Here is a 13,272-nt window from a genome sequence, read left to right as displayed (position 1 = left end):
GTGAATTATTGTGAAACCGTCACTTGTGTTCAGATGAAGAAAAGCTGAACTCATCACTCAGCAGCCTGATCCTCCCGTCTGCTGTCAGTCGCCTGTCCCACAGAATGATTCACAGTTTATTAATTCCAACTGACATCTGGGTTTCTGCCACAAACTCTTAAGATTGTGCAACTTCTGCAGAAACCTGCCACGTTGTGTTTAAAATGAAGAAAGATGAGAAGCAGGTTATTATCAAAGGTTCATCAGCTTTGATTTGAAATTAAACTGTGTTAGAAGCTGCTGCTGAGAAGCAGAGCACAGCTCCTATGAGCCTGAGTGGGTCATATCTTTACCTCTTCTATTTCTACCCCCTACCCAAACCAGAGTATGAATCCCATTCCTACTTATCTTTACCTCTTCTATTTCTACCCCCTACCCAAACCAGGGTATGAATCCCATTCCTACTTATCTTTACCTCTTCTATTTCTACACCCTACCCAAACCAGAGTATGAATCCCATTCCTACTTATCTTTACCTCTTCCATTTCTACCCCTACCCTAACCAGAGTATGAATCCCATTCCTACTTATCTTTACCTCTTCCATTTCTACCCCTTCACATCGAATGGTGACGACTGATTATTCTGCCAGAAAAGTGGAGGAATAATAACCGGATTCGGCCGTTTCTGGAGAACTGGTCCTGGCTGACGCCGGCCGTCCTTCGTCTCCGGCTAACTGCTGAAAAGTGTCACCCGGATCTTTCACAGTTGGCGTGGACAGCACAAAGATCAGAGAGACTCCATGATGTGAGTCGCAGTTAAAGTTCCTACCGACCAAGCAGCCTGGACTCTGACTTTTATGTCTGGAACAAAAGAAGGAAGTGTAGCATCTCAGGACCCAGATTTGGCCCCATGAGCACCGCAGGGCTCTCAGGCTCACATGACATCAGTGCTTCTGGTGAGAAGCTTTGAACAGCGTGCCTACAGAGGAACCTTTGCTTTGCTCTGAGAATCCTCTGTGGCTTTAAACCAGAGTCTTTGGGGCTGTTGGACATCCAGCTGCCATGTGACTGTGCATCAGCAGGTATGACTCCCATGCTGCAAGCATCCATCATCAGGTTTGTGTCGGGGCGGCAACTGAAGCTGGATTCTGGGGAACAGGTGATTGACAGGAGCTGGGCGGGTTCAGGTTGCTCAACCAACCGGTTGGGTGTTTCGCAATAAGTTCCTCAGAAAAGCACAGCTCAGAGGAGGAGATTTCCCAGCACAGCTCAGAGGAGGAGATTTCCCAGCACAGCTCAGCAGTCAGCTGTGTATATAAAGAGCAGGTGAGTGTGTGCACTCAGAGCATTCGGCAGCACTCAGAGCATTTGGCGGCATTCAGCAGCATTCAGCAGCATTCAGCAGCATTCGGCAGCATTCAGCAGCATTCGGCAGCATTCGGCAGCATTCGGCAGCATTCAGCAGCATTCAGCAGCATTCAGCAGCATTCGGCAGCATTCGGCAGCATTCGGCAGCATTCGGCAGCATTCAGCAGCATTCGGCAGCATTCGGCAGCATTCGGCAGCATTCGGCAGCATTCGGCAGCATTCGGCAGCATTCGGCAGCATTCGGCAGCATTCGGCAGCGGTCCAGGTCATCTCCTCCATCCGTAAGTGTTCAATTGATCATCTTCTGTTTGATTTCACGTTGCTTCAAATGTCACTGACCTGCTTCACGTCACAATAAGAGACTGACTTCACTGCATTTAGACTTTAGGTTCAAACAGGGGCGAGGCTAGGGTATTTTTAGTGGTGCCAAGGCACCAGCGTGAGATAGCTCGGCATCCCCTGGCTCAGCACAATTTTAAGATATTATATTATGCAAAAACACATTTTTTTGCTCAAGGATGCATTATTTTAGTGACCATTTTATTTATTTTCTAGCATTTGTTTTTGTTTTAACTCTTTACTCCCAAATAAATGTTGACTTACAGTAAAAGATATGTAAACAATTAAAGTAAAAACAAGCAAATAAAATAAAATAAAATAAAATAAAATAAAAATAGTGAATAATTTTTAATAATTATTAATACTTATTTTTATAATTTTTAATAAAAAATCTTTTTTTTTAAAATATTATATCATGCAAAAACACTTTTTGTTTTTGCTCAAGGATGCATTATTTTAGTGACCATTTTATTTATTTTCTAGCATTTGTTTTTGTTTCAACTCTTTACTCCCAAATAAATGTTGTTACAGTAAAATATATATAAACAATTAAAGTAAAAACAAGCAAATAGAATAGAATAAAATAAAAATAAAATAAAATAAAATAAAATAAAATAAAATAAAATAAAATAAAATAAAAATAGTGAATAATTTTTAATAATTATTAATAATTATTTTTATAATTTTTAATAAAAAATCTTTTTTTTTAAATATTATATCATGCAAAAACACATTTATTTTTTTGCTCAAGGATGCATTATTTTAGTGACCATTTTATTTATTTTCTAGCATTTGTTTTTGTTTTAACTCTTTACTCCCAAATAAATGTTGACTTACAGTAAAAGATATGTAAACAATTAAAGTAAAAACAAGCAAATAAAATAAAATAAAATAAAATAGTGAATAATTTTTTAATAATTATTAATAATTATTTTTTATAATTTTTAATAAAAAATCTTTTTTTTTAATATTATATTATGTAAAAACACATTTATTTTTTTGCTCAAGGATGCATTATTTTAGAGACCGTTTTATTTATTTTCTAGCATTTGTTTTTGTTTTAACTCTTTACTCCCAAATAAATGTTGACTTACAGTAAAAGATATATAAACAATTAAAGTAAAAACAAGCAAATAGAATAGAATAAAATAAAAATAAAAATAAAATAAAATAAAATAAAATAGAATAAAATAAAATAGTGAATAATTTTTAATAATTATTAATACTTATTTTTATAATTTTTTATAAAAAAAAATTTTTTAATATTATATTATGCAAAAACATATTTTTTTTGCTCAAGGATGCATTATTTTAGAGACCGTTTTATTTATTTTCTAGCATTTGTTTTTGTTTTACTCCCAAAATAAATGTTGAGTTATCTTCAGTATCTGTCTCAGGCTCTCTGTTATCCCTGTCGAGCCACAAAGTCTTTTGAAATAAAGAGGTCAAAATTGAATGCTGTAGCGGAAAACACTACTCAAAGCAAAACTAATACGGCTCCAAAATTTATAAATGTAGTCACTAAATGTACTCAATTAGTGAGAAATAATGTGCCTCTGTGAGCACTGGGGGCTGGGCCCCCCTAAAGACCAGATCCTAAACCGCCCCTGGGTTCGAACTATCTGAGTAACTTCCATCGAGGTGTCAAAGCCGGCCGCTTTAATCAGCTCAGTTCACACTTGATTCCCAGAGAAAGCTCAGTGGAACTGGAACGCTGAGATGGTGATGTTTGAACTAAAGGTGCTCTGCACAGGTGGTCAAACACAACATTTTGATGTTTTCCTTATTCGGCCCATTCAGATCAGATGCAACAAATCCGTGTTTCTGCCTTCCAGTCCCGACTGAAGTTTGCCAGCTTTAACTTCGTCATTTTCAGGACACGCCAACAATCCTTTATTTGTCCTGTTTGGTCGACATAAGAGCAAATTTACAAGAAAAGTGGAAGGTCGATGGTTTTTATGTCATATTTATAGTATGCAAGCGATGGGCTAGAGAAGATGGGAGATATAATTTACTCCTGTGGTGTAGAAAGGGCCTCTCGCCCATTGACTGCTGGGATAGGCTCCAGCCCCCCCGCGACCCGACCGACGGATTCAGCGGTATAGAAAATGGATGGATGGATGGTGTAGAAAGGTTTGGGGTGCAGGATAGAAAGAGGGTTGAAAGAGTACATTTAGTTAAGTCTAGGCGGTAAAAAGAGACGGAGAAACTGGTTAAGGAAAGAAGGAATTTAAGAAAGAGTGGAAGAGTATCTAAGAAATACATATTCAGATCCTGAGCAGTGTAGAGTAGCAGGCCTTCCACCTGACATGCCACCATTAGGAGAGATGGCTCATAAGATGGATGTTAGACCACCGAGGTGGAAGGAGGTTGAGGAGGTAGTCAGGCGTGCAAAGGCTTCGTCGGCCCCAGGGCCAAATGGAGTCCCCTACTGGGTTTATAAAAGTGCACCTGATGTCCTAAAGTTTCTGTGGAGGCAATTAAGAATAGTTTGGGAGAAACAGGTTATTCCTAGAGCATGGCGTAGGGCAGGAGGCGTTCTTATTCCAAAGGAGAAAGAGTCCTCGGACCGGAGTCAGTTCCGGATGATCTCTCTCCTAAATGTAGAGGGGAAGATTTTCTTTAGTTTAGTAGCACAGAGATTAGCTAGTTATTTAGAAAAGAATAGCTTAATAGATACTACTGTGCAGAAGGCAGGAATACCAGGTTTCACAGGGTGTTTAGAGCACACTAGCATGATTTGGCATCAGATTCAGACAGCCAAGATTGAGAAAAAAGACTTGCATGTTATATTTCTGGATCTAGCAAATGCATTTGGTTCAGTGCCACATAGCCTTATTTGGAAAGCATTTGAGTATTTTAGAGTATCTGTAGTAGTTGTTAACTTAGTGAGAGCAAATTTTCAGGATATTAGACTTTGCTTAAGTACAGCAGGTTTCACAACAGGTTGGCAGAAGCTAGAAATAGGCATTATGGCAGGGTGTACGATTTCTCCATTAGCATTTACAATGGCCATGGAGATAATTATTAGAGCTTCCAAGTGGGTTGTAGGTGGAGAGAGACGTCAGGATGGCATGCGCCTTACACCAATTAGAGCATACATGGATGATATGACCCAAACCAGGGTTTGAATCCCATTCCTACTTATCTTTACCTCTTCTATTTCTACCCCCTACCAGAACCAGGGTTTGAGCCCCATTCCTACTTAATAATAATAATAATAATAAATTTTATTTTTAAAAAGGCGCCTTTCTGGACATTCAAGGTCACCTTACAAAGTGGATAAAAAACATCAAAATAAAACACATCAATATTAAAAGAAGTTAAACACCAGAAATCAATAAAACACAGAAAATCATTTACAACAAAAAAGGGGGCAGGGAATTGTATCAGATGGAATAGGCAGTTTTAAACAGATGAGTTTTGAGTTGTGATTTGAAATGGGGGAGTGTGTCTGTGTTTCTGAGCAGGGGTGGTAGAGAGTTCCAGAGGCGGGGGGCAGAGCGGCTGAATGCTCTGCTGCCCATGGTGGTGAGACGGGCGGAGGGGATAGACAGGTGTGTGGAAGAAGAGGATCTGAGAGAGCGGGAGGGGGTGGAAACATGGAGGAGATCTGACAGATATGGGGGGGCGAGATTGTGAAGGGCCTTGAATGTTACTAGGAGAACTTTGTATTGGATACGGAACTGAACAGGGAGCCAGTGGAGCTGTTTGAGGACAGGGGTGATGTGGTGGATAGAGGGGGGTTCTTGTAATAATGCGGGCAGCTGAGTTCTGGACCAGTTGAAGTTTATGGAGTGATTTTTGAGGGAGGCCAAAGAGGAGAGAGTTACAGCAGTCCAGGCGGGAGGTGACGAGGCTGTGGACAAGGATGGCAGCAGTGTGGGGGGTAAGGGAGGGGCGGAGGCGGTTGATGCTTCGTAAGTGGAAGTAGGCTGACCGGGTAATGTTATTGATATGGGATTGAAAGGATAGTGTACTGTCCAGGATGACGCCCAGACTCTTAACCTGGGGAGGGGTGAGACGGAGGAGTTGTCAATAGTGAGTGGGAAGCTGTTGGTTTTGGATAGAGTGGATTTTGTGCCAACGAGGAGAACCTCCGTTTTGCTACTGTTTAATTTGAGGAAGTTTTGGGTGAACCAGGCTTTTATTTCAGATATGCAATCTGTGAGGGAGGTGGGCGGGAGAGAGGACGAAGGTTTAGTGGTGAGGTAGAGCTGGGTGTCATCAGCATAGCAGTGGAAGTGGATGTTGAATTTGAGGAAGATATAGCCAAGGGGAAGGAGGTAGATGATGAAGAGGAGGGGCCCCAGGACAGAGCCCTGGGGCACACCTGAGGTGACGGGGGAGAGAGTTGATTTGAGGGTCTTGAGTCGAATGAATTGAGTGCGGCCAGAGAAGTAGGAGGTAAACCAGTCCAGGGGAGTGTGGGTGTTGCCAATGGAAGATAGCCTGCTGAGGAGGGTGGTGTGGCAGATGGTGTCAAAGGCTGCACTCAGGTCGAGGAGGATGAGGATGGTAAGTAGTCCAGTCAGATGCCATGAGGAGGTCATTGGTGATGTTGATGAGTGCTGTTTCAGTGCTATGGAGTGGGCGGAAGCCGGACTGGAACTGTTCATACAGATTGTTGTGGGATAGGTGAGAATGGAGCTGGGAGGCAACTGTTTTTTCGAGGATTTTGGAAATGAAGGGTAGATTGGAGATAGGACGGAGGTTGTTGAAGTTGGAGGGGTCAGCACCAGGTTTTTTTTACAATTGGGGTAATGGCTGCAGTTTTAAAAGGTGCAGGGACAGTTCCAGTGGTGAGGGAGGTGTGGATGATTGCGGAGATGAGAGGGACCAGAGAAGGGAGGCAGGTTTTGACAAGTTGGGTTGGGAGGGGGTCTAATTGACAGGTGGATGGTTTGGATTTCTGGATGAGCTCTGTGATTTCTGAGAGAGTGGGGAGATGGAAGGAGGAGAGGGAGTGTGTAGGTGGGGGAAGGTCGACTGGGGTGCTGAGGTGAGGTATTGATCCGAGGTTCTGGTGGATGTTCTTGATTTTTTCTGTGAAAAATGACATGATGGCATCGCAGAATGAGGTTGTGTAGATGTGAGGGGGGAGAGAGTCCTGGGGTTTGGAGGTATTGTTGAGTAGGGAGAAAAGTGACTTAGAGTTGCTTTGATTGGCAGTGATTGGGCTGGAGTAGTAATGTGATTTGGTGCTGGCAATGAAGTCCTTATACTGTAAGATGTGGTTATTGTATATTTCTTTGTGAATAGTGAGACCAGTTTTTCTGTAAAGTCGTTCCAGTTGTCGTCCTTTGGCTTTCATGTGTCGGAGATCGGGGGTGAACCAGGGGACGGAGATGGTGAAGGAGACAGATCGGTTTTTCAGTGGAGCCAGAGAATCAAGAATATTATGGAGACCAGTGTTATAGTGAGAGACCAGGTCATCGGGGGTGGACAGATTGTTGAAATCGAGGAGGCATGAAGAGTGGATACTTGCAGTGAGAGTGGAGGGGTTAATGTTCTTTATGTTTCGGAAAGAAATGAGGCGTGGTGTTTTGGCGATTGAGAGAGTGAGCTTCACTGTAAATGAGAGGAGAAAGTGGTCAGTTATGGGGAGTTCATCAGCTGTTATGTTGAGAGGGGTGACACCAGAGCAGCAGATTAAGTCCAGAATACGTCCTTTGGAGTGTGTGGGAATAGTGGTATGTTGCTGAAATCCAGAACCATCTAAACAGGAAGTGAAGTCTTTGGTGAGAGGCAGATTGGTATTGTCCATGTGGATGTTAAAATCACCCAGCAGTATTATGTTTGGTGAGAGAGAGGATAGATGTGTGAGAAAAGCAGTAAAATCATTTAAAACGTCACTATTCGGTTTTGGGGGGCGGTAGACAGTGGCAATAATGGTTGAAGTGGGACCAGACAATGACAGACAATCAAACGAGCTAGAGACTGGCACGGGCACAGGCGAGACTTTACAGTTCTCGCGATAGATTATCGCGAGGCCTCCTCCCCGGCCAGAGACACGGGGTTGACAGGTGTAAACAAACCCACTTGGAGTGGATTCAATCAATTGAGAATAGTCTTGGGGCTGTTGCCACGTCTCGGTTAAGCAAAGAAAGTCTAGCTTACGGTCGGTGATGAGGTCCTGGATGAGATGTCCCTTGCGTGTCAGTGAGCGGATGTTGAGTAATCCAAAGTTGAGTGAGGTGTTTATCTTTACCTCTTCTATTTCTACCCCTACCCGAACCAGAGTATGAATCCCATTCCTACTTATCTTTACCTCTTCTATTTCTACCCCCTACCCAAACCAGAGTATGAATCCCATTCCTACTTATCTTTACCTCTTCTATATCTACCCCCTACCCAAACCAGGGTTTGTATCCCATTCCTACTTATCTTTACCTCTTCTATATCTACCCCCTACCCAAACCAGGGTTTGAATCCCATTCCTACTTATCTTTACCTCTTCTCTTTCTACCCCCTACCTGAACCAGGGTTTGAATCCCATTCCTACTTATCTTTACCTCTTCTATTTCTACCCCCTACCTGAACCAGAGTATGAATCCCATTCCTACTTATCTTTACCTCTTCTATTTCTACCCCCTACCAGAACCAGGGTTTGAATCCCATTCCTACTTATATTTACCTCTTGTATTTCTACCCCCTACCAGAACCAGGGTTTGCATCCCATTCCTACTTATCTTTACCTCTTGTATTTCTACCCCCTACCCAAACCAGGCTTTGAATCCCATTCCTACTTATCTTTACCTCTTCTATTTCTACCCCTACCCGAACCAGAGTATGAATCCCATTCCTACTTATCTTTACCTCTTCTATTTCTACCCCCTACCCAAACCAGAGTGTGAATCCCATTCCTACTTATCTTTACCTCTTCTATTTCTACCCCCTACCAGAACCAGGGTCTGAATCCCATTCCTACTTATCTTTACCTCTTCTATTTCTACCCCCTACCCAAACCAGAGTATGAATCCCATTCCTACTTATCTTTACCTCTTCTATTTCTACCCCCTACCCAAACCAGGGTTTGAATCCCATTCCTACTTATCTTTACCTCTTCTCTTTCTACCCCCTACCTGAACCAGGGTTTGAATCCCATTCCTACTTATCTTTACCTCTTCTATTTCTACCCCCTACCTGAACCAGGGTTTGAATCCCATTCCTACTTATCTTTACCTCTTCTATTTCTACCCCCTACCAGAACCAGGGTCTGAATCCCATTCCTACTTATCTTTACCTCTTCTATTTCTACCCCCTACCCAAACCAGAGTATGAATCCCATTCCTACTTATCTTTACCTCTTCTATATCTACCCCCTACCCAAACCAGGGTTTGTATCCCATTCCTACTTATCTTTACCTCTTCTATTTCTACCCCCTACCCAAACCAGGGTTTGAATCCCATTCCTACTTATCTTTACCTCTTCTCTTTCTACCCCCTACCTGAACCAGGGTTTGAATCCCATTCCTACTTATCTTTACCTCTTCTATTTCTACCCCCTACCTGAACCAGGGTTTGAATCCCATTCCTACTTATCTTTACCTCTTCTATTTCTACCCCCTACCAGAACCAGGGTTTGCATCCCATTCCTACTTATCTTTACCTCTTGTATTTCTACCCCCTACCCAAACCAGGCTTTGAATCCCATTCCTACTTATCTTTACCTCTTCTATTTCTACCCCCTACCAGAACCAGGGTTTGAATCCCATTCCTTCTTATCTTTACCTCTTCTATTTCTACCCCCTACCAGAACCAGGGTTTGTATCCCCACCCCGCTGTGACTGGTGTGCAGTTGGTGAGAGGCTGAGGTAGCTTGTGGCTGTAAAAAAAACTGATTGACTTTGAACCTGTAAAGTGTTTTGAATCCTCAGTAACCACATGTGGAACATGTTACTTCTTGGGAGTTCCTTCATGAATGTTTTAACTGTGTTTAATGCAGGAAACCAACATGACTGACAGCATCATTGAGATCAAGGTTTCTATGAATGTGAACGAAGAAGAGCAGCTTCGCAAACAAGGCTTCACTCCAAATCCCGTCAATCTGAACAAAAGAGCTGGAGGAAACAAAATCTACGTCTGGTACAAGAGAGGCTCCGGTGCACCAATCACCAGAATCCAGGTTTCCTACGACGAGGCCATGACTGGAAGCCTGAAGACAAATCGTTACATAAGGGTTAATGGAAACCTGAATGCTGGAACCGGTGGAGATGGCATCTACCTGTGGTACACCACTGGTTCCTCAGAGTACGACATTCCCATCGTGGACCTTTTCGTCTCCACGGAACCACAAGAAGAATCTCAGTTGTTTCAGTTCGACTGGGAGAGGCTGTCCTGTAATCTCAACAGGAAGGCTGGAGGAAGCAGGATCTACCTGTGGGTGAGAAGAGAGAAGCCAGCCTACATCTGTGACATCACAGCCACTGCTAACTTTAAAGAAGATCACCTCCTGATTCAGCAGGGCTACATCCGAGTGGATGAAAACACCAACAGGGGTGCAGGAGGTAAAAAAGTCTTCATCTGGTACCGTCAGCATCCCGACAGGCAGAAGGCCCTCACAGACCTGCAGATCTCCACCAACACCTCTGAGATGGAGAAGTGGCAACGGAAAAACTATAAGCGGGTGGATCAGGATCTGAACGAGGGAACAACAGGACCCCCGGTGTACCTGTTTTACTGCAAAACCGGGTCCAACTGTGGCCAACCCATCAAGACCGCCAGTCTGATCATCGGGAAAACATACTCACTGCCATATGAGAGGGCCGGGATCCAGGTCATCCAGGAAAACCTCAACACCGGCAACGATGGAGCTAAGTTGTACCTGTGTTTTTATCAGTGAGAGTCGCCATGGCGACAGAGCTGAGCATGCTCACTGAGGAGGATCCCAAATTTTTCTGTTTGATCAGTCTGGTGGTGGCTTATTTTCATCTCACTAAATGATGTTTTAAACTCTGTGATCTCAGAAACTGTCGTTGACTCTACAATCAATCAATCAATCAATAAATCAGTCAGTCAGTCAGTTTGACCTGTTATTCAGGGACTGAATAACTTTATTCTGAATACTTTGTCTGTTTCAATAAAACTTTCTTTGCATCTCAAGTAACGTTGTCTCATTTTTCTCAGTTTTGTTGTTTTTGTCGAAAATACCAAATTTGTATGTTATGATCAGTCTGGTGGTGGTTTATTTTTCATCTTCCTAAATGACGTTTTAAACTCTGTGATCTCAGAAACTGTCATTGACCCTACAATCAATCAATCAATCAATCAATCAATCAATCAATCAATCAATCAATCAATCAGTCAGTCAGTCAATAAATCAATAAGTCAATCAATAAATCTGTCAATAAGTCAATCAATCAATTAATCAATGAATCAATCAATAATTCAATCAATAAATCAGTCAACAAGTCAATAATTCAATCAATCAGTCAATCAATAAATCAGTCAATCAATCAATAAGTCAATAATTCAATCAATCAGTCAATCAATAAATCAGTCAATCAATCAATAAGTCAATCAATCAATCAATAAATCAGTCAATAAGTCAATCAATCAATCAGTCAATAAGTTAATCAATCAATCAATCAATCAATCAATCAATAAGTCAATAAATCAATAAGTCAATCAATATGTCAATCAATCAATAAGTCAATCAATCAGTAAATGAATCAATCAATAAATTAATCAATCGATGAGTCAATCAATAAATCAGTCAATCAAGCAGTCAATCAATCAGTCAATCAATAAATGAGTCAATAAGTCAATACGTCATCAATAAATCAATCAGTATATCAATAAATCAATCAATCAATCAATCAATCAATCCATTAGTCAATCAATAAGTGAATAAATCAGTCAGTCAGTAAATAAATCAATAAGTCAATAAATAAATAAATAAGTTAATCAATAAATCAATCAATCAGTCAGTCAATCAATCAATAAATCAATCAGCCAATCAGTCAATCAATAAGTCAATCAATCAATCAGTCAATAAATAAATCAGTCAATCAATAAGCCAATCAGTCAATAAATTAATCAGTCAATAAATAAATAAATTAGTTAATCAATAAATCAATCAATCAGTCAATCAATCAATCAATAAATCAATCAGCCAATCAGTCAATCAATCAATAAGTCAATCAATCAATCAATCAATCAATCAATCAATCAATCAATCAGTCAATAAATCAATAAGTCAATCAATAAGCCAATCAGTCAATCAATCAGTCAATCAATAAACCAATCAATAAATCAGTCAATCAATAAGTCAATCAATCAATCAATCAGTCAGTCAGTCAATAAATTAATAAATCAGTCAATAAGTCAATCAATCAATCAATCAATCAATCAATCAATCAATCAATACGTCAATAATTTAATCAATCAATCAATTAGTCAATAAATCAATCAGTCAATCATTCAATAAGTCAATAAACCAATCAATAAATTAGTCAATCAATCAATAAATCAATCGGTCAATCAATCAATATATCAGTATATCAATAAATAAGTGAATAAGTCAATATGTCAATCAATAAATCAATAAATCAATCAGTATATCAATAAATCAATCAGTCAATCAATCAATTAGTCAATCAATAAGTCAATAAATCAATCAGTGAATCAATAAATAGTCAATCAATCAAGAAGTCAATCAATCAATAAATCAGTCAATGAGCCTATAAGTCAATCAATCAATCAATCAATCAATCAATCAATATGTCAATAAGTTAATAAATCAATCAATAAGTCAATCAATCAATCAATAAATTGGTCAATCAATCAATCAGTCAATAAATAAATCAGTCAATCAATCAATATATCTATAAGTCAATCAATAAATCAATTAGTCAATCAATAAATCAGTTAATCAAGCAGTCAATTAATCAGCCAATCAATAAATAAGTTAATAAGTTAAAAAGTCAATCAATAAATCAATCAGTATATCAATAAAACAATCAGGCAATCATTCAATTAGTTAATCAATAAGTCAATAAATCAGTCAGTCAGTCAATAAATCAATAAGTCAATAAATAAATAAATCAGTCAATCAATAATTAAATCAATCAGTCAATAAATAAATCAGTCAATAAGTCAATAAGTCTATCAATCAATCAACCAATCAATCAATCAATCAATCAATCAATCAATCAATCAATCAATAAATCAATCAATAAGCCAATCAATCAAACAATCAATCAAACAGTCAATCAATCAATCAATCAATCAGTCAATAAATCAATAAGTCAATCAATAAGCCAATCAGTCAATCAATCAGTCAATAAATCAATCAATTAATCAATCAATCAATAAATCAATGAGTCAATCAATCAATATATCAATAAGTCAATCAATTAATCAATATGTCAAACAATAAATAAGTCAATAAGTCAATACATCAATCAATAAATCAATCAGTATATAAATAAATAAATCAGTCAATCAATCAATTAGTCAATCAATAAGTCAATAAATCAATCAGTCAATCAATAAATATTCAATCAATCAATAAGTAAATCAATCAATCAATTAGTCAATCAATCAATAAATCAATCAATCAATCAATATGTCAATAAGTTA

At 39.5% G+C, this 13,272-nt stretch overlaps 1 protein-coding gene across 1 annotated transcript; it reads left to right on the top strand.

Annotated features, from left to right (window-relative positions):
* The first annotated feature begins 1,302 nt into the window (after positions 1-1,302).
* On the top strand, positions 1,303-10,791 carry LOC142381766 (uncharacterized). The gene is made up of 2 exons (XM_075466967.1): positions 1,303-1,628; positions 9,635-10,791. The coding sequence occupies exon 2, from the start codon at positions 9,644-9,646 to the stop codon at positions 10,529-10,531; it is 888 nt and encodes a 295-aa protein (XP_075323082.1). The 5' UTR covers positions 1,303-1,628; positions 9,635-9,643; the 3' UTR covers positions 10,532-10,791.
* The last annotated feature ends 2,481 nt before the right edge of the window (positions 10,792-13,272 follow it).

Source organism: Odontesthes bonariensis, chromosome 6 (genome assembly GCF_027942865.1).
Source record: "Odontesthes bonariensis isolate fOdoBon6 chromosome 6, fOdoBon6.hap1, whole genome shotgun sequence".
Lineage (NCBI taxonomy): Eukaryota > Metazoa > Chordata > Actinopteri > Atheriniformes > Atherinopsidae > Odontesthes > Odontesthes bonariensis.
Note: the sequence above shows the minus strand (reverse complement) of the source record. Positions and strands in the feature narration are given on the sequence as shown.

Excerpts from the sequence above, each read along its gene's own strand:
- LOC142381766 (XM_075466967.1), top strand. The coding sequence starts at position 9,644 with ATGACTGACAGCATCATTGAGATCAAGGTTTCTATGAATGTGAACGAA.